The sequence below is a fragment of the Pseudopipra pipra genome, chromosome 6 (assembly GCF_036250125.1).
Source record: "Pseudopipra pipra isolate bDixPip1 chromosome 6, bDixPip1.hap1, whole genome shotgun sequence".
Lineage (NCBI taxonomy): Eukaryota > Metazoa > Chordata > Aves > Passeriformes > Pipridae > Pseudopipra > Pseudopipra pipra.
Window position 1 is genome coordinate 64,289,567 of NC_087554.1, and position 27,745 is coordinate 64,317,311.

Genomic DNA, 27,745 nt, shown 5'->3' on the forward strand with positions numbered 1-27,745 from the left:
CACCCTCCCAGCCAGGAATTCCTTCCCAATATCCCATCTAAACCTCCTCTGGCACAACTCAAGGCTGTTTCCTCTCATCCCCTCTCTCTCTCTCTCTCTCTCTCTACCCGTGTCCCCTTTCCTTAGGGATGGATCCATCCCCTCAGTGCCCCTCATCATGAACTTTGGGCCCGGCATTTCCCGGGTTAAAAATCCACTTCTGAGGGTTAAAAATCCACTTCTGAGGGTTAAAAATCCACTTCTGAGGGTTAAAAACCCACCTCTGACAGACATTTCACATCCGGTGGTTCAGAAGTCAGGATTCCTTTGGAAAAAGCGATTTTTGAGCGGGTTTTTTTTTTTGATTTTTGAGCTCTGCCATCTTAGTTGGGGGGGAAATTCAAACTATTTACTGTTCTATTTGAGTGTATTTGAGTATATTTGAGCAGCCAAACGAGTGAGACGTGTTTACTGCCAGCCTGGAATGGTGTTGGAACAGGGTCTGGCACCGGCAGCTGGTTGGTGGTGCCAGGAACAACAAAGTGTCGCTTCAATTAAACCCTCCCTTTGTAGATCATATTCCTTTTCTTATTTTAGAAGATCCCTTGAACCCACTGCCTTGCAGTCTGTGGGTTGCAGAACTGCTCCGAGAGCTCTTTGAGGAGGGAGGTGTCGTGTAGGAAGGGTTCCCTTTACTCTCATCTCTAAAATTCCCCCTGGATCGGAGGGAAAACGCTGGGAAATGTCCTATTTGTGGTTCGTAAGGGTGTTGTGGATGAACCAGTGTCATTCCCTGTCTTTCTGGAAGAAGGGGCTGGGAAATTTGGGAGCACCAATCTCAGAGGCCACTATTCAAGCACCGAAAGCCAGAAAATTCCCAGTTTAAGGCTGTCAAGAATTTCGAGTCTCTGCCTCTCAATGACTTTTTTTTTAGCACTTCCAACCAGGACCCACTTTAAAAACAGACAGAAAAAAACCCCTAAACTTGCCCCCTCCTCAGAATTCCTGCCTGGAAGTCCCATTCCAGAGGGATGTTTTCTCGGTGCTGATATTCCAGGCGATTCAATTTTTATTTCCAAGATCAAGAGAGAGACTTTTGCTACGAGTACGTCCCATGTGTGCTGCTGATTGAAGGGAGGGTACCCACATTGCCCTCAGACTCCTTTTGGGAGAGTAAAAAAATCCATAAATCCAGGCAAAATCCATAAATCTTGTTATCAGAGAACAGGAAAAAAGAGCAGCTCGTGCCCTCAAATTGAATTAAGTGATTTCTCGCTGGGTGAAAGAAAGAGCAAGAGTTAAGTCAGGAAACAAATTCCTGCCAGGGAAGAGAGGAAATGATTCCTTAATTCTTTGCCTTGGTGGGGACACACGGTGGTGACCCAGGATGAGGTCAGGGAAGAGAGGGAATGATTCCTTAATTCTTTGCCTTGGTGGGGACACACGATGGTGACCCAGGATGGGGGATGTGCTGGGAGCCCTTTTTTTGCAGAGGAGATGCTCTTGCAGGGACATCTCGGGCTCAGCTGAGGGAGGAAGAGGCAGAGGCAGCACCAGGAATGTGTGTCCAGCTGGAAAAGGGGATTTTTGGGATGTCCTTTGCTCTCTGCAGCTCCCTGATAGGAAAGGGGAGCCAGGTGGGATTGGGATTTTCTCCCAGGGAATGAGGGATGGGACAAGGAAACGGCCTCAAGTTGTGCCAGGGGAGGGTCAGGTTGGGTGTGAGGGAAGATTCCCACATGGAATGGTGGATTTAAAGTGGCTGTGGCACTTGGGGACGTGGCTCAGTGGTGGCCTTGCTGGTGCTGGGGGATGTTTGGACTCGATGGTCTCAGAGGGCTTTTCCAACCTAAACAATCCCATGATTAGGAGAGACTGGAATGCTACAAGTGTGTCCCATGTGTGCTGCTGATTGAAGGGAGGGTACCCACATTGCCCTCAGATTTCTTTTGGGAGAGTAAAAAAATCCATAAATCCAGGCAAAATCCATAAATCTTGTTATCAGAGAACAGGAAAAAAGAGCAGCTCGTGCCCTCAAATTGAATTAAGTGATTTCTCGCTGGGTGAAAGAAAGAGCAAGAGTTAAGTCAGGAAACAAATTCCTGCCAGGGAAGAGAGGAAATGATTCCTTAATTCTTTGCCTTGGTGGGGACACACGGTGGTGACCCAGGATGAGGTCAGGGAAGAGAGGGAATGATTCCTTAATTCTTTGCCTCGGTGGGGACACACGACGGTGACCCAGGATGGGGGATGTGCTGGGAGCCCTTTTTTTGCAGAAGAGATGCTCTTGCAGGGACATCTCGGGCTCAGCTGAGGGAGGAAGAGGCAGAGGAAACACAAGGAATGTGTGTCCAGCTGGAAAAAGGGGATTTTTGGGATGTCCTTTGCTCTCTGCAACTCCCTGACAGGAGGGGGGAGCCGGGTGGGATTGGGATTTTCTCCCAGGGAATGAGGGACGGGACAAGGAAACGGCCTCAAGTTGTGCCAGGGAAGGTCAGGTTGGGTGTGAGGGAAGATTCCCACATGGAATGGTGGATTTAAAGTGGCTGTGGCACTTGGGGACGTGGCTCAGTGGTGGCCTTGGCAAGTGCTGGGGGTGGTTGGACTCGATGATCTCAGAGGGCTTTTCCAACCTAAACAATTCCATGATTAGGAGAGGCTGGAATTTCAACGGGGTTGTTTTGGGTCTTCTCTGGCTCATGTGGGTCTTTTCAGCTCATCTCTGAGGAGCTCAGCTTTGCTTCCTCACTCATCCATGTGCTGCTAAAGAAAGCAGGAGAAACGTTTAAGGATAAATTAAAGCTGATAAATTAAGGATAAATAAAATAAATTAAATGAAAAGGAACTTGGGAGGGGTTGAATTGTCAGAGCAAAGGGGAAATCGAGTTCCAGTGTTTTCAGGAATATTCCCTTCTCCCACTTCCATAGGAAACCAGAGCCTTGGTGTCAGAGGGACTCCCAAATGGAATTACCTGGGGAGGGACTTGGGACAAGGGATGGAAGGACAGGACACAGGGAATGGCTTTGAGCTGGAAAAGGGAAGATTTAGGTGGGATATTGAGAAGGAATTCCTGACTGGGAGAGTGGGGAGGCCCTGGAATAGAATTCCCAGAGAAACTGTGGCTGCCCCTGGATCCCTGCAAGTGTCCAAGGCCAGGTTGGGATCCCTGATCCAGTGGAAGGTGTCCCTGCCCATGGCAGGGGGTGGAATGGGATGGGATTTAAATCCCTTCCAACCCAAATCACTCCAGGATTCTTCATGGACCAAACCCAGAACTTACAGTGCCATTAAAACAAATACTTTATAAAGCAACACATGGGAAGGGACCAACCCCAGATAATTCCCTGATTTAAATCTCAGAACTCCCCAGGAAATCCCAAATGCACAAATTATCAAAATTCTGCCCTTGACTTGCTGGTTTTTGTGGTTCTTTCTCTTGCAAATGGTCCATTTTGAAATCAGAGCTGTCAGCAGCTGCATTTTGGAACAAGAGAAACCCCAGTTTTACACTTTGCTGATACTTCACTGCATGGAGGATCCATGAGATGGGATATTGGGAAGGAATTCCTGTCTGGGAGGGTGGGGAGGCCCTGGAAAAGAATTCCCAGAGAAGCTGTGGCTGCCCCTGGATCCCTGGAAGTGTCCAAGGCCAGGGTGGATGAGGCTTGGAGCAACCTAGGAGGTGTTGGCTGGTAATGAGATGATCTTCAAGGTCCCTTCCAAGCTCAACCATTCCATGTTCCTGTGGAGGAAACTCCCATTTCTCTCTGAAAGGATTCACCCAGGCCAAGCACATGGAAAAATGAGCTAAATATGGAAGTCTGAGACAGGCAGGGCAGTGCAAGGTACCTGGGGATGTCAGGCTGAGTCATTCCAGCCTGAAAGAATTCCTCTTTTCCTGCTGCTTGTCCTTGACCTGACACCATCCTTTGCTCAGGTCTCGTTTTCTCCAGGCTCTGGAAGGTCAGGGGCAGAAATTGGAATTATTGGCGAGTTTTTATTAATGCCAGACATTGGGAATCATTGACTGTGTCATCTGGGAGCTGTGGGGGGGTTGGAGCAGCAATGGAATGGTGCTGGGGGGATCTCCAGGGGTGCCAGAGCCTGGGAATTCCGTGTGGGTGTTGGCAGAGTCCTGCTGGGCACAGCTGTGATTGTTCTGCTCCCTGGTTGGCATTTCAGGGTTGGATTAGGATTTTAAGGCATCTCCACTTGCACTGAGCAGGAGCATCACCCCATGAACAGAGAGGGTAAAATTCCAGGGCTTCAATATCCCCCAGAATGACATTTTATCTCCTGTGCTTTTTGTTTTGTCTGATTTTATTTGGCAGCAGGACTGTAAATCATCTCCCTTCTCCCATCTCCCAGCAGCATCAGGCTCCTCCCTGGGGAATGGGACAGGGATATCTTCAAATCCTGCTGGGCTCAGCTCTAGTTCTGCTCTCTGGTTGGGATTTAAGGACTGGATTAGGATTTTAAGTCATCTCTACTTGCACTGAACAGGAGCATCACCCCATGAACAGAGAGGGTAAAATTCCAGGTCTTCAATATCCCCCAGAATGATATTTTATCTCTGCTGCTTTTTGGTTTCTCTGATTTTATTTGGCAGCAGGTCTGTAAATCAACTTCTCCCATCTCCCAGCAGCATCAGGCTCCTCTCTGGGGAATGGGACAGGCAGTTTGGTGACTTCAAATCCTGCTGGGCTCAGCTCTAATTGGGATTTAAAAGTTGAATAAAGTTGAATTAAGATTTTAAGGCATCTCCACTTGCACAGGAACATCACATCATGAGCAGAGAGGGTGAAATTCCAGGTCTTTAATATCCCCCAGAATGGCATTTTATCTCCTGTTTGGTTTTTGTGATTTTATTTGGCAGCAGGTCTGTAAATCAACTTCTCCCATCTCCCAGCAGCATCAGGCTCCTCCTTGGGGAATGGGACAGGGATGGCTTCAAATCCTGCTGGGCTCAGCTCTAATTGGGATTTAAGAGTTGAATTAAGTTGAATTAAGATTTTAAGGCATCTCCACTTGCACAGGAATATCACCCCATGAGCAGAGAGTGTAAAATTCCAGCTCTTCAATATCCCCCAAAATGACATTTTATCTCCTGTTTAGTTTGTGTGATTTTATTTGGCAGCAGGACTGTAAATTATCTTCCTTCTCCTGTGGAAGCACCAGGCTCTTCCCTGGGGAATGGGACAGGGAATTTGGTGACTTCAAATCCTGCTGGGCTCAGCTCTAATTGGGATTTAAGAGTTGAATTAAGATTTTAAGGCATCTCCACTTGCACAGGAACATCACATCATGAGCAGAGAGGGTGAAATTCCAGGTCTTTAATATCCCCCAGAATGGCATTTTATCTCCTGTTTGGTTTGTGTGATTTTATTTGGCAGCAGGACTGTAAATCAACTCCTTTCTCCCATCGATCTGCTCCCTGAAAATTTTAATACTCGTGGATTTCACGCTTCAGAAATAAAATTGTAGCGCCAGGAACGTGCTTTGGAGGCTCCTGGAAGTGGAGCTGTAATTTATAGGGGTGGTATTAACAGGTTTTTTAATGTACACCACGTAGAATTGTGTAAATTCCTGTACTACGGGTCATATATCCAAGAAAATTAAAGTTGTGCCTGAATTTAACCTCTGGTCCAAATCCTGATCCCGCTGACAGCAACAGGATTTTGGTCTCCTTTCTTTGAAAGGAAGCAGCATCAGTGCCACTGTTTCTCCTGCTTAATTTCCCTGCTTTAATTAAGTCTTTTCATTTGCATAACGAGCGTGATAATACATTTGGGAAGATGTATAATTAAAAAAAAAAAGAAAAGACAATAACGCAGAGTTCACGTTGGAAATGGGAACAAAAAGCAAAGGGTTTGGGAAGGGGATTGTGAGGGATTAATGGAGAGCATGGAAAGATTTAAGTCATTAAAGAGCATCCAAAGGAGGGAGATGAAGATGAGGGTGAAGGGCCTCGAGGGGAAGGTCGTGAGAAGCCTTCAGAGAGGATTTTGGGCTGAGGGCATGGAATCTCCTGGATGAGGAGCAGCTGAGGGCACAGGGGCTCAGGGCAGTTCCAAATTCCTGGGGAGGGGCAGAGGAGGGGCAGGGACTGAGCTCTGCTCTGGGGGGACCAGGGACAGCACCCAGGGAAGGGCTGGAGCTGTGCCAGGGCAGGGTCAGGTTGGATCTCAGGGAAAGGTTCTTCCCCCGAGGGTGGTTGGCACTGCCCAGGCTCCCCAGGGCAGTGGGCACGGCCCCAAGGCTGCCAGAGCTCCAGGAGGGTTTGGATGATCCTCTGGGGCACAGGGGGGGACTCTTGGGGATGTTCCTGGGCAGGGCTGAGGGTTGGACTGGATGGGCCTTGGGGGTCCCTTCCAGCTCAGCAGGTTCTGGGATTCTGGGAAGTTGATTCTGGAGCCAACCCAGCATTGAGAGCTCCTAAAACACCCACCTTGGCAGGTGGAGGAGGAATCCCAGACTGGTTTGGGTTGGAAGGGACCTTCAAGCCCCTCTCATTGCCCCCCCTGCCATGGGCAGGGACACCTTCCACCAGCCCAGGTTGCTCCAAGCCCCGTCCAACCTGTTCAAACACTTCCAGGGATGGGGCAGCCACAACTTCTCCGTGCTGTTGGATGTTCTCTGGGATTCCTCTCCACAGCAAATGAGAATCCCAATATTTCTATCAAGTGTCATTTGAGTTGAAGAGTAACTGAAGTTCTTCCCCCAGAGGGTGGTTGGCACTGCCCAGGCTCCCCAGGGCAGTGGGCACGGCCCCAAGGCTGCCAGAGCTCCAGGAGGGTTTGGATGATCCTCTGGGGCACAGGGGGGGATTGTTGGGGTGTCCTGGGCAGGGCCAGAGCTTGGACTGGATGGTCCTTGTGGGTCCCTTCCAACTTGGCATATCCTGGGATTCCATATGTGCTGAGGAAGCAAAGGGGGATCTGTGTGAAAGGAAGTTGTGGTGAGGTGGGGTTGGGCTCTTCTCCCAGAAACCAGCAGCAGGACAAGAGGGCCCAGCCTCGAGCTGCACCAGGGGAGGTTTAGGTTGGACATCAGGAAGAATTTCTTTCCAGAGAGAGGGATCAACCCTTGGAATGGGCTGCCCAGGAAGGGGGGAATCCCCGTCCCTGGAGGTGTTTAAGGACAGACTGGATGTGGCATCAGTGTGATGCCGATTTTATCCCCCAAAAGGCACGGACGAAGAAACTGCTCAAAGTTTTCAGTCTCTAAGCAGGAGGTGTCTTTATTACAGCACCAGGAAGCAGCCAGGTCTCCCTGGACAAACTGCTGCGTCCCAGCAACTCACAGCTGGACTTTTATACATTTTTTGCCTAGCAATTACATCATCAAGCATGAATATTCATAATATTGCAACATACATTTTTAATATTCATAACAGGCGGAGTTTAGGCGGAATTTAGGGTGCAGTCTTCAATTTGGGGAGAATCTGGGAGGGTCGTTCCTGTTCTTCAGCCTCACGAGCCCCCATCCCTTTTTCCATCATCATCATGAACTTTGTGAACTCTCCTACTTTGGCTACCTTCCTAGTGAATTTGGCAGAAGTTCCTGATACCTTGGCAAGCATACCTAGGTCTTGGCTCATCTTCTTTCCTTATCAGTCTTTGTTTTCCTCTCTATATACTTATTTTAGCCTTTTAGTTCTTTCTGTTTTACTTATGCTTCTGTTCTTTCATGTCACTGTGTCCTGCATTCTTTAAGGAATTATGTCCTCTGCTGTTTCTAAGATCACATCCTTTGTGCTTTTGCTTAAAGCCTATATTCTGAATTTAACTCTTTGCCTTTCTTATTACTATATTACATTTGCTCTCTGGGCCTTGCCTCACTTCAAGGGCCGGGTGACAGGGTGAGGTTGTGTCCTGGGTTGGACTGGATGATCTCAGAGGTCCTTCCCAGCCTGGCTGAGTGTGGGGTTCTGTGCAGCCCCCCCGTGCAGGGGGTGCTCTGGGGGTGGTGCCGGGGTTGTTGAGGGGTGTTGCTGACGTGGCTTCTCCCCGTGTGTGTCCCCCCAGCCCCCCCCACGGTGAGGATCGTGCACTCGGGGCTGGCCTGTAACATCGAGGAGGAGCGATACTCCGAGAGGGTCTACACCATCCGCGAGGGAGAGACCCTGGAGCTCACCTGCCTGGTCACCGGCCACCCCCGGCCACAGGTGAGCCCCCCCTGCCCTGTGCCCACCACGCCTGCCCTGTGCCCACCAACCCTTCTCTGTGCCCACCATCCCTTCCCTGTGCCCACCACACCTTCCCTGTGCCCACTATCCCTTCTCTGTGCCCATCATGCCTTCCCTGTGCCCACCATCCCTTCCCTGTGCCCACCATCCCTTCCCTGTGCCCACCATGCCTTCCCTGTGCCCACCATCCCTTCCTTCTGCCCATATCCCTTCCCTGTGCCCACCATCCCTTCCCCGTGTCCCCACCCCTTCCCCGTGCCCCCCATCCCTTCCCCGTGCCCACACTGCTTTCCCTGTGCCCACCATCCCTTCCCTGTTCCCACATCCCTTCCCTGTGCCCCCCATCCCTTCCCTGTTCCCACATCCCTTCCCTGTGCCCCACATCCCTTCCCTGTGCCCCCCATCCCTTCCCTCTGCCCACCATCCCTTCTCTCTGCCCCATCCCTTCCTTGTGTCCACCATCCCTTCCTTGTGTCCACCATCCCTTCCCTCTGCCCATATCCCTTCCTTCTGCCCACCATCCCTTCCCTCTGCCCACACCTCTTCCCTGTGCCCACATCCCTTCCCTGTGCCCACCATCCCTTCCTTGTGCCCCCATCCCTTCCCCGTGGCCACCATCCCTTCCCTGTTCTCACATCCCTTCCCTGTTCCCACATCCCTTCCCTGTTCCCACATCCCTTCCCTCTGCCCACATCCCTCTGCCCATATCCCTTCCCTGTGTCCACCATCCCTTCCCTGTGCCCACATCCCTTCCCCGTGCCCACACCCCTTCCCTGTGCTCTCTGCCTCTACCAGTTGGTTCCATCTTCCCTTAAGTGGTTGAGATCCACGGAACGGGATCCACGTGGGGGGGATTTGTCCAGGATTTGGTTGGATATTGGGGGGGGTGTTGCAGAAGAAAGAGCAACAAGAGCTGAAAAGTTGATGATTTTGATTTTTTCACGGCTGGTTGGGTGTTAAAATCAGCAATATTGTGTTTTAATGTGAGCTCTTGGGGTGAGTGTTTGGGAGGAGGAAAAAGAAATATAAGGACAATGATTGTTCAGCAAAAAACAATTGTTTGGTGTTAAAATCAGTAATATTGTGTTTTAATGTGAGCTCTTGGTGTGAGTGTTTGGGAGAAGAGGAGGAAAAACAAACATAAGGACAACAATTGTTTAGTAAAAAACAATTGTTTAGCGAAGAGATTTTTTTTTTAGTAGAAGATTGTTTGGCAAAAACCAGTTGTCCTCTTAACTGGGGCTTTGAGGGTTTAAATTCCCTTCTCCACACGAAGCAGTGCTGGCATCCTGGCTCGGAGCACGTCCCGAGGTGTCTCCTTCCCGAAGATCCCGGCGCAGACTCCAGGAGTCTTTTCCTCCCGTTGTCTTTCGACCGTGGGTGATTTGATTCCCGTCCCAGATCTTTTGTCACGTTTGACACTCAGAGCAGGGGGAGGGTTGGGAGCGCTGCAGAGCCCTCAGGGGTGTGAATTCGGGTGCTCTGGGGGCAAGAAAACATCCAATAAAGCTGCTCAGAGCAGCAAAAAACCAGCGTGTAAAGCTTAATCACAGCTTGCTTTTGAGTGCTGCAGGAGGATGGAAAACACCCTCCCGAGCTAAATGGGAGCTTTATCGAGTCAAACACTTAGGCAGGGTTTTTTTTTTCCCAGCATAAAATACAGGCTAATTTAGTCATGAGTCAGGCTGGATTTTGTCAGGTGTTCAGTGAGCATTTGGAAAGTCTTCCCCCTGAACTGAGGAGTGTCAGCTGGAATCAGCATCAATTTGCCTTTAACAAGGCTCCAATTATGGCAGCGGGGACGTGGCAGGGTAAAAACAGCTGCTCCTGGGTGAGGAACCCCCCTCTGCTCACAAACAAGAATTCATAAGAATCCTCATCAATTAAAATAGGAAATTTATCTCAGAGGAGCCTTTCGTGTCTCAGCCCATCAAAGCAAACAGCACAGGGGTGGTTTTTGGTGTTTTTTGAGTTTGCTTTTTTTAGGTTTTAAAGGGAGGGGAGTGCCAGGAAATGTTAATTCTTTTTTTGCACACCCTAATAAGGGAGAGATCTGCAGAATTAAAGGGAGGCTCCACTGATCACAGGGAGTGATGAAGGTGGAACATTTCAAACAGTGCAGGTGTTTATAAGGTGTTTTAAACATTTTACCTGTGTCTGTTGGTGGAGGTGCCTCCTTGCTTGCCAAGAGTGACAGGACAAAGGAGAATGGCTTAGGACTGGCAGGGAATAAGTGTAGGTTGGATATGAGGAAGGAATTCCTGGCTGGGAGGGTGGGGAGGGGCTGGGATGGAATTCCCAGAGAAGCTGTGGCTGCCCCTGGATCCCTGGAAGTGTCCAAGGCCAGGCTGGGATCCCTGATCTAGTGGAAGGTGTCCCTGCTCATGGAAAAAAGTTGGAACTAGATGACTTTTAAATTCCTTCCAACCCATTCTGTGATTCCAGGATTTCAGGCTGATCAAGAAATCAAACTCCCCCGTGGTATTATTGGGAATGACTGGCTCAGTCCCACCTCCCCAACTCTCCTGGCTCCAGGGGGCTGCTGTCTCTCCACCAGGAACGTGTTTGCAGGGTTCCAAAAAGGCTTTGGAAGTGCTGGGGGAAGGAGGTCACCTCAACCCAAGCTGGGAATGCAGCACCAGGGCAGGTCAGGTGGGTGTTGGAGTCCCACTCTGGACTTAGGAGGATCAAACCCAGACTTGCCAAAGCCTCGGGAACCCCCCAAAGGAGAGCAGAGAGAGCCCTGGGGAGCTGCAAATCACCCCCCCCCGGGGGGCTTTGACCAGGCCACTGCCCTCCTGAGCCCTGGGGGAGCTGCAAAGCTGCCAGGAAACCCCCCAGAGAATTCCCAGTGGGCCCAGAGCAGGACTGTCCCGTTCTGGGAAGGGAAACAGGACCAGGCTCAGGTTGGGCTGAAACCTGGTCCTTGTCCTTGGAATGGTTTGTGTGGGTTTGGTCCCCTTCCCTCCCAAACCAGCCTCTGCACTCTTTGGGGGTTGATCTTTCTCTTGTCCCCTTTGATTTCCCTTTCCCTGGTGGCCCTTGGAGGGTTGGTTGGAAGGCTGGAGAAGCAGCTCTGGGCTGGGGCAGGAGGAGCTGTTTTTCCAGGAGCTCCGATCCCTGGGAACGCTCCGGCCCCCTGAGCCCGGGGAGGTGGGTGGGTTTGGAACGAGGGCTGTTGCTGGGAGGTCTCACTGCTCAATTTGGCTTTGATCCTTCTCTTGTCACCTTTGGTTTTCCTTATTCTCCTCCTGGAGAAGCAGCCCATGATGGGCAGTGGCACTGGATGGTCTTTAAGGTCCCTTCCAACCCAAACCATTCCCACCATTCTGTACTGGTTGGACAAATCTCTTCCCAGCTCCACCATTCCCAAACCACTCCCATTCTCTACACCATTCTTTACTGGTTGGACAAATCCTTCCCAACTCCACCATTCCCATTCCCTCCCCATCTGGTGGCTCCTGGAAGTTTCAGCCCGAAAGGGTTTTATTGAATTTTTATGGTGATTTTCCTTTCTTTGCCTGTCGTGCAACTTCCCTTGATTTTGCACCAGGTTTTTTTTTTCCTTAATTAGGTATTTATCTCGTTAACATAATTGTCTCCCTGGTGGCCCTTGGAGGGTTGGTTGGAAGGCTGGAGAAGCAGCTCTGGGCTGGGGCAGGAGGAGCTGTTTTTCCAGGAGCTCCGATCCCTGGGAACGCTCCGGCCTCCCGAGCCCGGGGAGGTGGGTGGGTTTGGAACGAGGGCTGTTGCTGGGAGGTCTCACTGCTGGAAAAGGATGGATCTGATGAGCAAAGGGATGATTTGGTAACCTGGGAAACCAGCAGCTTCTGCAGATCTGCCGGGGAGCTGAAGGAGAACGTGCTGGTGGTTATGGAGGGATGGGAGAGAAGGAAACACTTAGGAGGATACTGAGGAATCATTCCCATTGCTGTGGAAGCAGTGGAAGGGTGTTCTCCTGGAAAACCCAGGAGATCCCACCTGCAGAGCTGCCTCCAGCTCTGGGGAGCAACATCAGAAGGACATGGAGCTGCTGGAGAGAGTCCAGAGCAGCCCCTGGAGATGCTCCAAGGGCTGGAGCCCCTCTGGAGCCAGGCTGGGAGAGCTGGGGGGGTTCCCCTGGAGAAGAGAAGGCTCCAGGGAGAGCTGAGAGCCCCTGGCAGGGCCTAAAGGGGCTCCAGGAGAGCTGGAGAGGGACTGGGGACAAGGCATGGAGGGACAGGACACAGGGAATGGCTTTGAGTTGGAAAAGGGGAGATTTAGATGGGATATTGGGAAGGAATTCCTGGTTGGGAGGGTGGAGAGGCCCTGGCCCAGGTTGCCCAGAGAAGCTGTGGCTGCCCCTGGATCCCTGGAAGTGTCCAAGGCTGTGTTGGAGCAACCTGGGCTAGTGGGAGGTGTCCCTGCCCATGGCAGGGGTGGGATGGGATGATCCTTAAAATCCCTTCCAACCCAAACCGTTCTGGAATTCTGCCATCCCATGAAGGGATCACAGAACTTCAGGCCCTGAAGTTTTAAGGAATTCCAAGGGTGGGAATGCTGCTCCCAAACCCTTGTCCCTCCCAGGTGTCTGATGGTGCCAGTTTAAGGAATTGGGTTGTTTGTGCTGTGACAGGACAACGACCCCCCTGTGCCCCCTTGGGATTTATTCTCCTTTTCCATGGATAATATCCCTTCCTGGACTGAGCTCCTTCAGCTCTTGGCAGCTGGAAGGGGCTGTTTTGGGAATTTGGGTTGATTTTTTGCTTCCATCCACCTGAGCACTTTTCTGTGGCTGCTCCCACTGAGCTTCCCAGGCTTGGAAAAACCATATTCCTTTGGCTGGGGGATACTCCATAATTCAGTTTTATTCCTCGATTTATTCCTGAAGAGAAATATATTATTACAATTAATATTATTAATATAATATCACAGTAATTATTATAGCATATACTTACATAAAAATTATATAAAATAGGTATTACATATGTAATTCTATTATAATTATTATATTTTATTTCCCTTCCCCTTTTCCTTCCCCTTTTCCTTCCCCTTTTCCTTCCCCTTCTCCTTCCCCTTCTCCTTCCCCTTCTCCTTCCCCTTCTCCTTTTCCTTCTCCTTCTTCTTCTCCTTCTTTTCCTTTTTCTTCTCCTTTTTCTTCTCCTTTTCCTTCTCCTTCTTCTTCTCCTTCTTCTTCTCCTTCTTTTCCTTTTTCTTCTCCTTTTTCTTCTCCTTTTTCTTCTCCTTCTTCTTCTCCTTCTTCTTCTCCTTTTTCTTCTCCTTTTTCTTCTCCTTTTTCTTCTCCTTTTTCTTCTCCTTTTTCTTCTCCTCCTTTTTCTTCTCCTTTTTCTTCCCCTTCTTTTTCTTCTCCTTTTTCTTCCCCTTCTTTTTCTTCTTTACCTGCTGCTTCTTCTCCTACTTTTTCTGCTTCTTCTTCCTCATATTATTCAGATTTAATCCTGAAGAGCCCTTGTTCTCTAATAGTTGTATTAGACTTCCCCCTCCAACTCCTCCCTGATTTTGGACACAGCTTAGCCATTTATTTGTTTTCTTTTTTAATTGATAAACTAATATTTATTAGGAAAAACAAGAAACCTGCACCTGAAGAGCAGAAGTTGAACTTTAAATAAGCTAAACTCTTTAATCCCTGTGTAAATATTTCCCTTCCCAGCCAAAAGTAATTAAAAACAAAGACCCAACTGTCCTAATTAATTTGCTGTGCTCCAGGTATTTGGCTGATGCTGAATTACAGGACACCCAGCACAGCTGCTGCAATAAAACTCCACAGCCCTTCATTTTTGCCCCTTAATTTTGCCCCTTTTTTTTGCCCCTTAATTTGTTCCCCTAATTTTCCCTCTTGATTTTTGCCCCTTATTTTTGTCCCTGAATTTGTGCCCCTTAATATTCCCTCTTGATTTCTGTCCCTTGATTTCGTCCCTTAATTTGTGCCCCTAAATTTGTGCCCTTTACTTTTTCCCCTTAATTTTTCCCTCTTGATTTGTGCCCCTTAATTTTGACCCTTAATTTTACTCCTTAATTTTGCCCCTTATTTGTACCCCTTAATTTGTGCTCCTCGATTTTTGTCCTTTAATTTTTCCCTCTTGATTTGTGCCCCTTAATTTGTGCCCCTTATTTTTACCCCTTAATTTTGCCCCTTTTTTTTGCCCCTTAATTTTTCCCCTTCGTTTGTGCCCATTACTTTACCCCTTAATTTTGTCCCTTATTTGTGCCCCTTAATTTGTGCCCTTGATTTTTGCCCCTTAATTTATGCCCCTTAATTTTTGCCTTTTAATTTTTCCCTCTTGATTTGTGGCCCTTAATTTGTGGCCCTTAATTTTGCCCCTAAATTTTTACACCTTAATTTTTACCACTTATGTTATCTCTTAATTTTGTCCCTTATTTTTGCCCCTTGATTTGTGCTCCTTGATTTTGTCCCTTAATTTTTCCCCTTAATTTGTGTCCCTTAATTTTTCCCCTTTCATTTTTCCCTCTTGATTTTTACCCCTTGATTTTTGCCCTATAATTTTTCCCTCTTGAACTGTGCTCCTTAATTTTGCCCCTTAATTTGTACCCCTTAATTTGTGCTCCTTGATTTTTGTCCTTTGATTTGTGCCCCTTGATTTGTGCCCCTTGATTTGTGCCCCTTGATTTGTGCCCCTTGATTTGTGCCCCTTGATTTGTGCTCCTTGATTTTGTCCCTTAATTTTTCCCCTTTCATTTTCCCTCTTGATTTTTACCCCTTAATTTTTGCCCTTTAATTTTTCCCTCTTGATTTTTGCCCCTTAATCTGTGCCCCTTAATTTTTCCCCTTTCATTTTTGCCCCTTATTCTACCCCTTAATTTTTCCCCTTAATTTTCTCTCTTGATTTTCCCCTTGATTTCTGCCCCTTAATTTTTGCCCTATAATTTTTCTCTCTTGAATTGTGCCCCTTAATTTGTGCTCCTTAATTTTGCCTCTTATTTGTACCCCTTAATTTGTGCTCCTTGATTTTTGTCCTTTAATTTTTCCCTCTTGATTTATGCCCCTCAATTTTGCCCCTTAATTTGTGCTCCTTGATTTGTACCCCTTAATTTTGCCCCTTAATTTATACCCCTTATTTTTACCCCTTAATTTTGCCCCTTTTTTTTGCCCCTAAATTTGTGCCCCTTAATTTTACTCCTTAATTTGTGCCACTTATTTTACCCCTTAATTTTGTCTCTTATTTTTGCCCCTTGATTTTTGCCCCTTGATTTTTGCCCCTTGATTTTTGCCCCTTGATTTTTGCCCCTGGATTTTCCCTCTTGATTTGTGCTCCTTAATTTTGCCCCTAATTTTTCCCTCTTGATTTGTGGCCCCTAATTTTGCACCCCTTACTTCGTGCCCCTTAATTTTTGCCCTTTAATTTTTCCCTCTTTATTTGTGCCCCTTAATTTTGCCCCTTAATTTTCCCTCTTGATTTGTGCCCCTTGATTTCTGCCCCTTAATTTTGTTCTTTGATTTGTGCCCCTTGATTTGTGCCCTTCAATTTTGCCCTTTGATTTTTGTCCCTTAATTTTTGCCCCTGAATTTTGAGTGCTGTCACTCGTTCTACCTCTGCTTGCAAAGGTAAAACTTTGGTATAATTTTGATAGGTCCTTATAATTAATTACAGCCACGTTATCAGTTTAATCCTCTTCATCCCACAGATTTCATGATCCAGGAGATAAAAATAACAGGGCAGATATTTTCTTTTTCCTTCCCCCCTCCCTGCGTGTCTATCAATCAAAATGATAAAGATATTTATGACTTGCACGTTTTAATGGTGTAATTAGGTGTAATTACATGTTCCAATGATTACATATATGAACAGTAATTATGCAATTGAAGACAATTATGTTAACGAGGTAAATACCTAATTAAGGAAAAAAAAAACCTGGTGCAAAATCAAGGGAAGTTGCACGACAGGCAAAGAAAGGAAAATCACCATAAATATTCAATAAAACCCTTTCAGGCTGAAAATTCCAGGAGCCACCAGATGGGGAGGGAATGGGAATGGTGGAGCTGGGAAGGATTTGTCCAACCAGTAGAGAATGGTGTAGAGAATGGGAGTGGTTTGGGAATGGTGGAGTTGGGAAGAGATTTGTCCAACCAGTACAGAATGGTGGGAATGGTTTGGGTTGGAAGGGACCTTAAAGCCAATCCAGTGCCACTGCCCATCATGGGCTGCTTCTCCAGGAGGAGAATAAGGAAAATCAAAGGTGACAAGAGAAGGATCAAAGCCAAATTGAGCAGTGAGACCTCCCAGCAACAGCCCTCGTTCCAAACCCACCCACCTCCCCGGGCTCAGGGGGCCGGAGCGTTCCCAGGGATCGGAGCTCCTGGAAAAACAGCTCCTCCTGCCCCAGCCCAGAGCTGCTTCTGCAGCCTTCCAACCAAACCCCCCAAGGGCCACCAGGGAAAGGAAAATCGAAGGTGACAAGAGAAAGATCAACCCCCAAAGAGTGCAGAGGCTGGTTTGGGAGGGAAGGGGACCAAAGCCACACAAACCATTCCAAGGACAAGGACCAGGTTTCAGCCCAGCCTGAGCCTGGTCCTGTTTCCCTTCCCAGAACGGGACAGTCCTGCTCTGGGGCCACTGGGAATTCTCTGGGGGGATTCCTGGCAGCTTTGCAGCTCCCCCAGGGCTCAGGAGGGCAGTGGCCTGGTCAAAGCCCCCCCGGGGGGGGTGATTTGCAGCTCCCCAGGGCTCTCTCTGCTCTCCTTTGGGGGGTTCCCGAGGCTTGGGCAAGTCTGGGCTCGACATTCCCAGCTCCAGAGTGGGACTCCAACACCCACCTGACCTGCCCTGGTGCTGCATTCCCAGCTTGGGTTGAGGTGACCTCCTTCCCCCAGCACTTCCAAAGCCTTTTTGGAACCCTGCAAACACATTCCTGGTGGAGAGACAGCAGCCCCCTGGAGCCAGGAGAGTTGGGGAGGTGGGACTGAGCCAGTCATTCCCAATAAAACCACGGGGGAGTTTGATTTCTTGATCAGCCTGAAATCCTGGAATCACAGAATGGGTTGGAAGGAATTTAAAAGTCATCTAGTTCCAACTCTTTTCCATGAGCATGGACACCTTCCACTAGATCAGGGATCCCAGCCTGGCCTTGGACACTTCCAGGGATCCAGAGGCAGCCACAGCTTCTCTGGGCAACCTGGGCCAGGGCTTCTCCACCCTCCCAGCCAGGAATTCCTTCCCAATATCCCATCTATCCCTGCCCTCTGCCCAGTTTTAAATATTCCCTGATTTCCAGCTCTCTTTGCTTCCCTTTGGAAATCACCTCAGTTCATTGTTGCTCCATTGCCACGATTTCCTCAGCCTTGGCTTCAGAGGTCCTTAATCCCTCCCTTAATCCTGGTTTTATTTCTGGCTGCAAGCTCAACCAGGTTCTTTTTTTTCCCCCCTCCTTGTCTGTTTGCATTCCTCTTGATCTGTGGGAACTGTTCCCAGCTCCTGTTCCTTGGCACTCGTGGGAGTCATTTAAAGGTGTGCCAGGAGAGCTCAACAAGACATGAATGATGCTATTTGTGATCCCTGGAGTTTGCAGAGTTTTCCCTTCTTGTCGGGCTCTGAATTGGAACCAAGCTGCAATCTCCCAGTCAGTGGGATCCAAACACCTGCCCAGTTTCTTTGCCCTGGCTGAAGGAGTTGCCAGAACCTTTTTAAACTCTTCCAGGTGCAGGCCAGGAGAGATTTGGTCCTTTCCCAAGGTTGTTTAATATTGTTTTGAACCTTTTCACTGCTTGAAGGAGACTTTGCCAATTCTTCATCCTCTGCAAGGGGAAAATAAGTTTACAGAGGAAAAAAAAAAAAACAAAAACAAAAACACAGCAACAGAGGTGGTTTTGGCATCTGGAATTGCATTTTGAAGCAAAAACCTGGGAATTTCCACCCTGACTGACCTTGTCCTTTCTCCCAGCCAGGACCCAGAGTGTAGAGTCAGGATTTGCTCACTCTCCCAGCCTCTGATATTTTGGAATTGCCTGATGAAAAGCTTGTATCTGACGACTGTGGTAACCAGATGGGGATGGATTTAATTCCCACAAAGGAATATTCTCTTTCTTTTTTTTTTTTTGGAAGGAATTCAGGGCCTCAAACTTCACGTCATCGCCTTCGTCACCGATCCGTGACCGCCACAAACACAGTTCTGTGTTGCAATTTGAAAGGGAAGGAGGGTTGTTTTGCAAGAAAAACCAAACACAAAACCCCTGCTGGGTGATAATTCCAGTCAGTTGCTCTGATTTTTTATTTTAGAAGAAACCTTTTCCAAGGAATCCTGGCTTTGGTGGAGTGTCTGTGCCTCGTTCTCAGCAGCTGCTGCTCTTGCCCGGGCCCTCGTTGCTGTTTTTCATCCTCAGCTGAGCTGCCAACTCCCCCTCATCAAGATTTCCTCTCTTCTCCCTTTTTTTTCCCCTGCTCTCCCCCTTCCCAGTTCTCCCACCTTCCAAGGGAAACCAAATGTCACCTCCTTTCTTTGTCACCACAGCTCAAACAAGTTCAGTCTCAGGCTCTCACTCTCATTTTGGGCTCAGGGAGAGTGTTGGGTGGAATTCCAAGCTGGTTCCCGTGGAAGGAAGATGAAGCAGAGCTGATTTGTTGGATCACTGAGATTTAGGGTTTAATGTGGAAAAAAATGGGGCTTCACCTCCAATCCCAGAGGGAGGTGCTGGTGGAAACACCACTAAGGTCTGATGGGAACATAAATGACCATCAGCTCCCAATATTTAGGGATTTTCCCCAAATCCTCTCAATGCACCAACTCTGCAGTTGGAGGTGTCTGAAGGACAATTTGGAAAGACATCTGGAAATGAGGTGGGGGTTCAGTCCCAGAGGGATGTGCTGATGGAAATGTCAGTAGGGTCTCACCCTCATTTTGGGCTCAGTGGGAGTGTTGGGTGGAATTCCAGGTGTGGGAGTGTTGGTTCTTGTGGAAGGAAGAGGAAGCAGAGCCGGTGTTGTTGGATGACTGAGATTTAGGGTTTAATGTGGAAAAAATGGGGGTTCATCTTCAATCCCAGAGGGAGTTGCTGGTGGAAACACCAGTAAGGTCTGATGGGAACATCAATGACCATCAGCTCCCAATATTTAGGGATTTTCCCCAAATCCTCTCAATGCACCAGTTCTGCAGCTGGAGGTGTCTGAAGGACAATTTGGAAGGACATCTGGAAATGAGGTGGGGGTTCAGTCCCAGAGGGATGTGCTGATGGAAATGTCAATAAGGTCTCACTCTTGTTTTGGGCTCAGTGGGAATGTTGAGTAGCATTCCACACTGGTTCCTGTGGAAGGAAGAGGAAGCAGAGCTGATGTTGTTGGATGACTGAGATTTAGGGTTTAATGTGGAAAAAATGGGGGTTCATCTTCAATCCCAGAGGGATGTGCTGCTGGAAACACCACTAAGGTCTGATGGGAACATAAATGGCCATCAGCTCCCAATATTTAGGGATTTTTCCCAGATCCTCTCCAGGCACCAGCTCTGCTCTCAGAAGTGTCTGAAGGACAACATGGTTTTCGTGGATTATGTTTTATGGAGTTTTTAAAATTGGAGCAGGTTTAAGCAAAGAGCTGCTGCTGCAGGGCAGGAAATCAATAATCCTGGGGGTGTTTGCAGAGGACAAGGGGGTGGGAAAAGAGCCCTTTAAAAATGGGGGTTCTTGATGGTGAATTTAATTTGGTGAAGCCAAAAACGAGCCTGGTTTAGTGCAGGAGGGCACAGTGAGGGTGGGAACGCTGGGAGAGGCTGGAGGAAGGTGGCTGGAGCAAAGAATTAGGAATGGGTGAAACTTGGCACTGGAGTCTCTGGAAACTGTGCTTGGGTAGTTTTGGGACCCTCACAAAGAAAGACATGGAGAGGCTGGAGCGTGTCCAGGGAAGGGAGCTGGGAAGGGGCTGGAGCAGCTGAGGGAGCTGGGGGGGCTCAGCCTGGAGCAAAGGAGGCTCAGGGGGGACCTTCTGGCTCTGCAACCCCCTGACAGGAGGGGGGAGCCGGGGGGGGTCGGGCTCTGCTCCCAGGGAACAAGGGACAGGAGGAGAGGGAATGGCCTCCAGCTGTGCCAGGGGAGGCTCAGGTGGGACAGGAGGAGGAATTTCTGCCTGGAAAGGGTGGTGAGGCCTTGGCAGGGGCTGCCCAGGGAGGTTTGGAGTGCCCAGCCCTGGAGGTGTCCCAGGAAGGCCTGGCCGTGGCACTCAGTGCTCTGGGCTGGGGGACAAGGTGGGCATCGGGCACAGGGGGATCCATGGGCTGGGAGGGCTTTTCCAGCCTCAGTGACTCCCTGATTTTGGGATGTTTAGGTTGGATATCAGGTAAAATATCTCCATGGACAGGGCTGTCCAGCCCTGGCACAGGGTGGAGTTCCCATCCCTGGAGGGATTTCCGAGCCCTGTGGATGTGGCACTTGGGGACATGGGGCAGTGGTGGAACTGGCAGTGCTGGGTCAGACTTGATGATCTCCAAGGGCTTTTCCAACCTAAATTATTCCCAGATTGGATGAGGCACAACCACCTTTTACAACCCAAACTGTTTTTTTTTTCCACTTTTCACACAGAAGGAAAATAAGTTTAATTTCCTTTCTGATCTTGCTCCACCCCAGAAATCCATTCCTTTTGCAGTTCCATTCCCAGCTCCTGCTGCTTTTTGTCCCCTCACTCGCAGCCACCTTTATTTATGACACTCGTCATTCAGCCTGAAATCTGCATTTCTGCCCCCCAAAATCCCTCCCCTAAGGATTTTGTAGCAGGAAATGTAGCCAGGCTTTGTGTTCCTGAAACACTTGAGGAGAAACATTTGCTTCTGCCTCGATCAGCTGAGTTGGTGTCACCCCCTGACAGCATTTTGGGTGTGTTTTGTGAAGATATTTCTCCTCAATACTCTCGTTTCTCCCACGGGAGAGCGAAATGGGAAGAGGCAGAGACAATGAGAAGCAGAAAATCCCTGGAAAAGTTGTTATGAGAGGAGAAAAAAACCAGCCTCAATTTAACCTGCCTGGGTTTCACAATGGCTTTGTCACTTTGAACTGTGATTTTGTTGTGAAGAGCGAATTTAAAGCAGGAAATCCCCGTTCAACAGTGGCTTTTGCCTCTCTCTGTTTAGACTCCAGGCTGAGTTTAATGACAGAAACACCTTTTTAATGCCTTTTTTTTTTTGCTCCTCGGGGAGATGAGTTGTTGTGGGAACTGGTGGCTTCTGCTTTCCCACTGCTGCTCGTGATTCTCAGATCTCCATCCCCCTCCAAGATCCCACCCCAAACTGGGTGCAGGCATCACCTCTGGGTTCCAGGGGTTGGTGACACGTCCAAATTTAGGTAAAAGTGGGTTTTGAAAGGTTGTGCCAGCAAAACTTGAGCTAACCAATGTTATTTAGGGTCAAATTGGGGGTTACACCTCCTCAGACCTTTATCTCTTCCAACATCCCACCCCAAACTGGGTGCAGGCATCACCTCTGGGTTCCAGAGGTGGCATCCCCAAAGTTGGGTAAAACTGGGTTATGTTTTATGAACCTTACAGGTTGTGCCAGCAAAACTTGGGCTAATCAATGGTTTTTAGGGTCAAATTGGGGGTTGCACCTCCTCAGATCTCCATCTACTTCCAACACCCCTAAGTGGGTGAAGGCATCACTTCTCGGTTCCAGGGGTTGGTGACACGTCCAAATTTGGGTAAAAGTGGGTTTTGAAAGGTTGTGCCAGCAAAATTTGGGCTAATCAATGTTTTTTAGGGTCAAATTGGGGTTTACACCTCTTCAGATCTCCATTCCCCTCCAAGATCCCACCCCAAAGTGGGTGAAGGCATCACTTCAGGGTTCCAGGGGTTGGTGACACCCCCAAATTTGGGTCAAAGTAGGGTTTGAAAGGTTGTACCAGCAAAACTTGAGCTAATCAATGTTATTTAGGGTCAAATTGGGGATTACACCTCCTCAGACCTTTATCTCTTCCAACATCCCACCCCAAACTGGGTGCAGGCATCAGCTCTGGGTTCCAGAGGTGGCATCCCCAAAGTTGGGTAAAACTGGGTTATGTTTTATGAACCTTACAGGTTGTGCCAGCAAAACTTGAGCTAATCAATAGTTTTTAGGGTCAAATTGGGGTTTACACCTCTTCAGATCTCCATTCCCCTCCAAGATCCCACCCCAAAGTGGGTGAAGGCATCACTTCTGGGTTCCAGGGGTTGGTGCCACGTCCAAGTTTAGGTAAAAGTGGGTTTTGAAAGGTTATGCCAGCAAAATTCGGGCTAATCAATGCTTTTTAGGGTCAAATTGGGGTTTACACCTCCTCAGATCTCTGTCCTCCTCCAACATCCCACCCCAAAGTGGGTGCAGGCATCACCTCTGGGTTCTAGGGGTTGGTGACACGTCCAAATTTAGGTAAAAGTGGGTTTGGAAAGGTAGTGCCAGCAAAACTTGGGTTAATCAATGGTTTTTAGGGTCAGTTTGGGGTTACACCTCCTCAGACCTTTATCTCTTCCAACATTCCACCCCAAACTGGGTGCAGGCATCACCTCTGGGTTCCAGAGGTGGCATCCCCAAAGTTGGGTAAAACTGGGTTATGTTTTATGAACCTTACAGGTTGTGCCAGCAAAACTTGGGCTAATAAATGATTTTTAGGGTCAAATTGGGGTTTACACCTCTTCAGATCTCCATTCCCCTCCAAGATCCCACCCCAAAGTGGGTGAAGGCATCACCTCTGGGTTCTAGGGGTTGGTGACACCCCCAAATTTGGGTCAAAGTAGGGTTTGAAAGGTTGTACCAGCAAAACTTGGGCTAATAAATTGTTTTTAGGGTCATTTTGGAGTTTTACACCCCCACAGCTCTCCATCTCTTCAACATCCCACCCCAAACTGGGTGCAAGAATCACTTCTAGGTTCTAGGGGTTGGTGACATCCCCAAATTTGGGTAAAAGTGGGTTTGGAAAGGTAGTGCCAGCAAAACTTGGGTTAATCAATGGTTTTTAGGGTCAGTTTGGGGTTACACCTCCTCAGACCTTTATCTCTTCCAACATTCCACCCCAAACTGGGTGCAGGCATCACCTCTGGGTTCCAGGGGTTCATGATATCCCCAGATTTGGGTAAAAGTGGGTTCTCACAGGTTGTGCCAGCGAAACTTGGGCTAATAAATGGTTTTTAGGGTCATTTTGAGGTTTTACACCTCTTCAGATCTCCATCTCTTCTAATATTCCACCCCAAGCTGGGTGAAGCCATCACTTCTGACTTCTGGACACCCCCAAATTTGAGCAAAAGTGGTTTTTGAAAGGTATTACCAGCAAAACTTGGGCTAATCAATGGTTTTTAGGGTCAGTTTGGGGTTTACACCTCCTCACATCTCCATCCCTTCAACATCCCCCGTTTGCTGAGCTGATCCCTTGAATTCTATTCTATATTTCTGTTATTTTGATGAGTCCTGGGGCTTTTCTCTATCCTTTGTCAGCTCTTCAACACCTTCTTGGGGTCCCAGCCCAAGATTTTAGACCCAGACTTTTGGATTTTAGATTTTAATGCAGGGGCAGATTAAATTGAATTCGGGGTGGAGACGATGTGAAATTCCTTATTTGATTATTTGCTGCTTTATACATCAAAAAATCAACTTTTTGGTGGCAATGGATGGGTTTTAAGGTCCCTTCCCACCCAAACCATTCCAGGATTCCATCACCTGGTAAACACATGGATATAAATCATCCATCCTACAGAAGTTCAGGAAGCTCAGAAGTGAAGGAATCATCAGCTTAGATCCAGTTTTTCTCCTGTTATCACCTGTTGAGCCCTTTATTCTTCTCGACCCTATAAATTTATTTTACCTTCCTGTTATGGAGTCACCCCCAGACCCCAGCACTGCTCTGACCCCTGAACAAAGCCCTGAAATTCTCCTGCAGGACTTGTTTTGTGGTGTTAATGCTGCTTTTTCTCTTTAATTAATAACCACAATTTTTCCTCTGCTGGAGAATAAAAGGAAGTTATTTTGGTTTTTTTCCCCCCGATGTGTTACAGCAATAAGCTGGAAAATAGCAATTTCTTTGTGATCTCTGGCACAGACTCAGGATTCTCACGTCCTGCCTGTTCACAGTTCCTGTCACTGACTGCCTGTAGTTAGAGGAGGAAAAAAAATGTGCTTTTCCCTGCCAGGCTGCTCGAGTGTGAGGGGGTGTGTGGGATCAGGAGGACACCAGTTGTCCTTCTGGCAGTGGGAAGCCATTCCCTGTGTCCTGTCCCTCCACCCCTTGTCCCCAGTCCCTCTCCAGCTCTCCTGGAGCCCCTTCAGGCCCTGCCAGGGGCTCTCAGCTCTCCCTGGAGCCTTCTCTTCTCCAGGGGAACCCCCCCAGCTCTCCCAGCCTGGCTCCACCCTTGATGGATTCCCATTAATGGGAATACCCATAGAATGGATATTCCCCCATCCCAGGGCTGGAAAGCTGTGGCTCTGAGGATTGTCCAACCAGGAATTCCTTCACCAGGAATTCTGGGACTTGGAATCCTGTGGAAAGTCTGTCTGGATTTAATAGAGAAGATGTAAAGGATGTGAAGCAATCATGGAATCCCAGACTGGTTTGGGTTGGAAGGGACCTTAAAGATCATCCCATTCCACCCCTGCCATGGGCGGGGACACCTTCCACTGGCCCAGGTTGCTCCAACCTGGCCTTGGACACTTCCAGGGATCCAGGGGCAGCCACAGCTTCTCTGGGAATTCTTTTCCAGGGCCTCTCCACCCTCCCAGCCATCCATCCCATCTATCCCTGCCCTCTGCCCAGTTTTAAATATTCCCTGATTTCCCACTCTCTTTGCTTCCCTTTGGAAATCCCCTCAGTTCATTGTTGCTCCATTGCCACGATTTCCTCAGCCTTGGCTTCCCAGGTCCTTAATCCCTCCCTTAATCCTGGTTTTATTTCTGGCTGCAAGCTCAACCAGGTTCTTTTAGGCATTCAAGGGGCTCTCAGCTCTCCCTGGATCCTTCTCTTCTCCAGGTGGGAACTCCCCAGCTCTCCCAGCCTGTCCAAATCCTTTTGGACACCAAATCCTCTCCAGCTCTGAGTTGCTTCCACACCATTTCCAGCTTTCCAACCCATCACTTTTCCACAGCAAACGGGGCTTGCTTGGATTTGTCTTGTTTTCCACTCTAATATTCCATGGGAGAAGTTTTGGGCAAAGCCCAATATTTTTATCTGAAGCTGCTTTCAAGCCCAGTATTTGAGGTGTTACCACCTGAAATAAATAGGAAGCGATGTTTTCACCCAACTATTGATGGCCTGCAGCGAAATCTCTTCCAGCAAGGACAGAATTCCCGGTTTTTAAGGAAGGAATTCCTGGCTGGGAGAGTGGAGAGGCCCCAGCCCGGGTTTATATACGTTTATCTCACGGTGAAAAATATGGAATGTTGGGTTGGGGTGGAAAATATGGAGTGTTGGGATTGGAGTGAAAAATGTGGAGCGCTGGGATTGCAGGGAAAAGTAGGAAGCATTGGGATGGTGGGGAAAAATATGGGGTATTGGGATTGCAGTGAAACGTAGGAAGTATTGGGATTGTGGTGGAAAATATGGAGTGGTGGGATTGCAGGGGAAAAATATATTTATATATTTATATATTTATATATTTATATATTTATATATTTATATATTTATATATTTATATATTTACATATTTTTATATTTATATATTTATATATTTATATATTTGTATATTTATGTATTTATATATTTTTATATTTATATTTATATACATATATATCACAGTGAAAAATATGGAATGTTGGGTTGCGGTGAAAAATATGGAGCGTTGGGATTGGAGTGAAAAATAGGAAGTATTGGGATTGTGGTGCAAATATGGAGTGGTGGAATTGCAGGGAAAAAATATATATGTATTTATTTATATATTTATATTTTATATATATTTATATTTATATACATATACATCACAGTGAAAAATATGGAACGTTGGGTTGCGGTGAAAAATGTGGAGTATTGGGATTGGAGTGAAAAATGTGGAGTATTGGGATTGCAGGGAAAATGTGGAGCATTGGGATTGCAGCGAAAAGTTGGAAGAATTGGGATTGTGGTGGAAAATATGGAGTGGTGGGATTGCAGTGAAAAATGTGGAGTATTGGGACTGCAGTGAAAAATGTGGAGTATTGGGATTGGAGTGAAAAATATGGAGTGTTGGGATTGTGGCGAAAAATACGGAGTGGTGGGATTGCAGGGAAAAAATATAGATATTCATTAATATATTTATATATTAATATATTTATATGTATATATTTATATATTAATATATTTATATGTATATATTTATATAATATTTATTTTTATATATTCATATATTTATATATATTTATATAACAGATATTTTTATATATCATTTTTGTGAGCTCTTAAGCTCTGGAGAGGTTCCCCCGAGTGCTCCAGTGGTTTGGTCGGAGAAATCCCGGCGCTCTCCCCCCTCCTCCCTCCTCCAGCCCTCGGGTAACGCTGTTCTCCGGTGCTTTGCTCAGATCAGGTGGACGAAAACAGCGGGAAGTGCCTCGGACAGATTCCAGGACTCGAGCGTGTTCAACGAGACCCTTCGGATCTCCAACATCCAGAGGCACCAGGGAGGACGTTACTACTGCAAGGCCGAGAACGGCCTCGGCTCTCCCGCCATCAAATCCATCCGGGTGGACGTCTACTGTGAGTAAAACTTGGGAATTCTCACTTCCTGGGGTTAGTTGGTGGTTTGCTTGATTTCTGGCGCCACAGTGAGCGAGCGGCTCGGGAGGAGCCCAGTTTCCGGCGGTTTTAGGTTGATGAAAAATATGAGGGATTGGGATTGCAGTGGAAAATGTGGAGTGTTGGGATTGCAGTGAAAAATGTGGAGGATTGAGATCACAGTGGAAAATGTGGGATATTGGGATCACAGTGGAAAATGTGGAGTGTTGGGGTTGAGGTGAAAAATATGAAGTGTTGGGATTGAGGTGAAAAAATGAGGGATTGGGTTGCAGTGAAAAATATGGAGTATTGGGATTGCAGTGAAAAATATGGAGTGTTGGGATTGAAATGAAAAATATGGAGTGTTGAGATTGGAGTGAAAAATATGGAGGACTGAGGTCACAGCAGAAAATGTGGAACATTGGGATCACAGTGGAAAATATGGAGTGTTGGGATTGTGGTGAAAAATAGGAGAGATTGGGATTGCAGTGGAAAATATTAGGGATTGGGATTGCAGTGAAGAAAATGGAGTGTTGGGATTGCAGGGAAAAATGTGGAGGATTGAGGTCACAGCAGAAAATGTGGAATATTGGGATCACAGTGGAAAATATGGAGTGTTGGGATTGTGGTGGAAAATATGGAGGATTGGGATTGCAGTAAAAAATGTGGAATATTGGGATTGTGCTGAAAAATATGAGAGCTGACCCCTTGAATTCTATTCTATATTTCTGTTATTTTGCTGAGTCCTGGGGCTTTTCTCTATCCTTTGTCAGCTCTTCAACACCTTCTTGGGGTCCCAGCCCAAGATTTTAGACCCAGACTTTTGGATTTTAGGTTTTAATGCAGGGGCAGATTAAATTGAATTCGGGGTGGAGACAATGGGAAACCTCGGGAATTCTCACTTCCTTGTTGGATTTCTTGTTTTGCTCAACTTCTGGTGTCACAGTTC

At 47.7% G+C, this 27,745-nt stretch overlaps 1 protein-coding gene across 1 annotated transcript in view; it reads left to right on the forward strand.

Annotated features, from left to right (window-relative positions):
- Positions 1-27,745, forward strand: part of MDGA2 (MAM domain containing glycosylphosphatidylinositol anchor 2) — a gene marked incomplete at its 5' end in the record, with an annotated part of 311,527 nt that overhangs the window by 80,119 nt on the left and 203,663 nt on the right. The window contains 2 exon segments of the mRNA XM_064660078.1: positions 8,008-8,147; positions 26,604-26,778. Of these exon segments, the coding sequence (XP_064516148.1) occupies positions 8,008-8,147; positions 26,604-26,778 (315 nt within the window).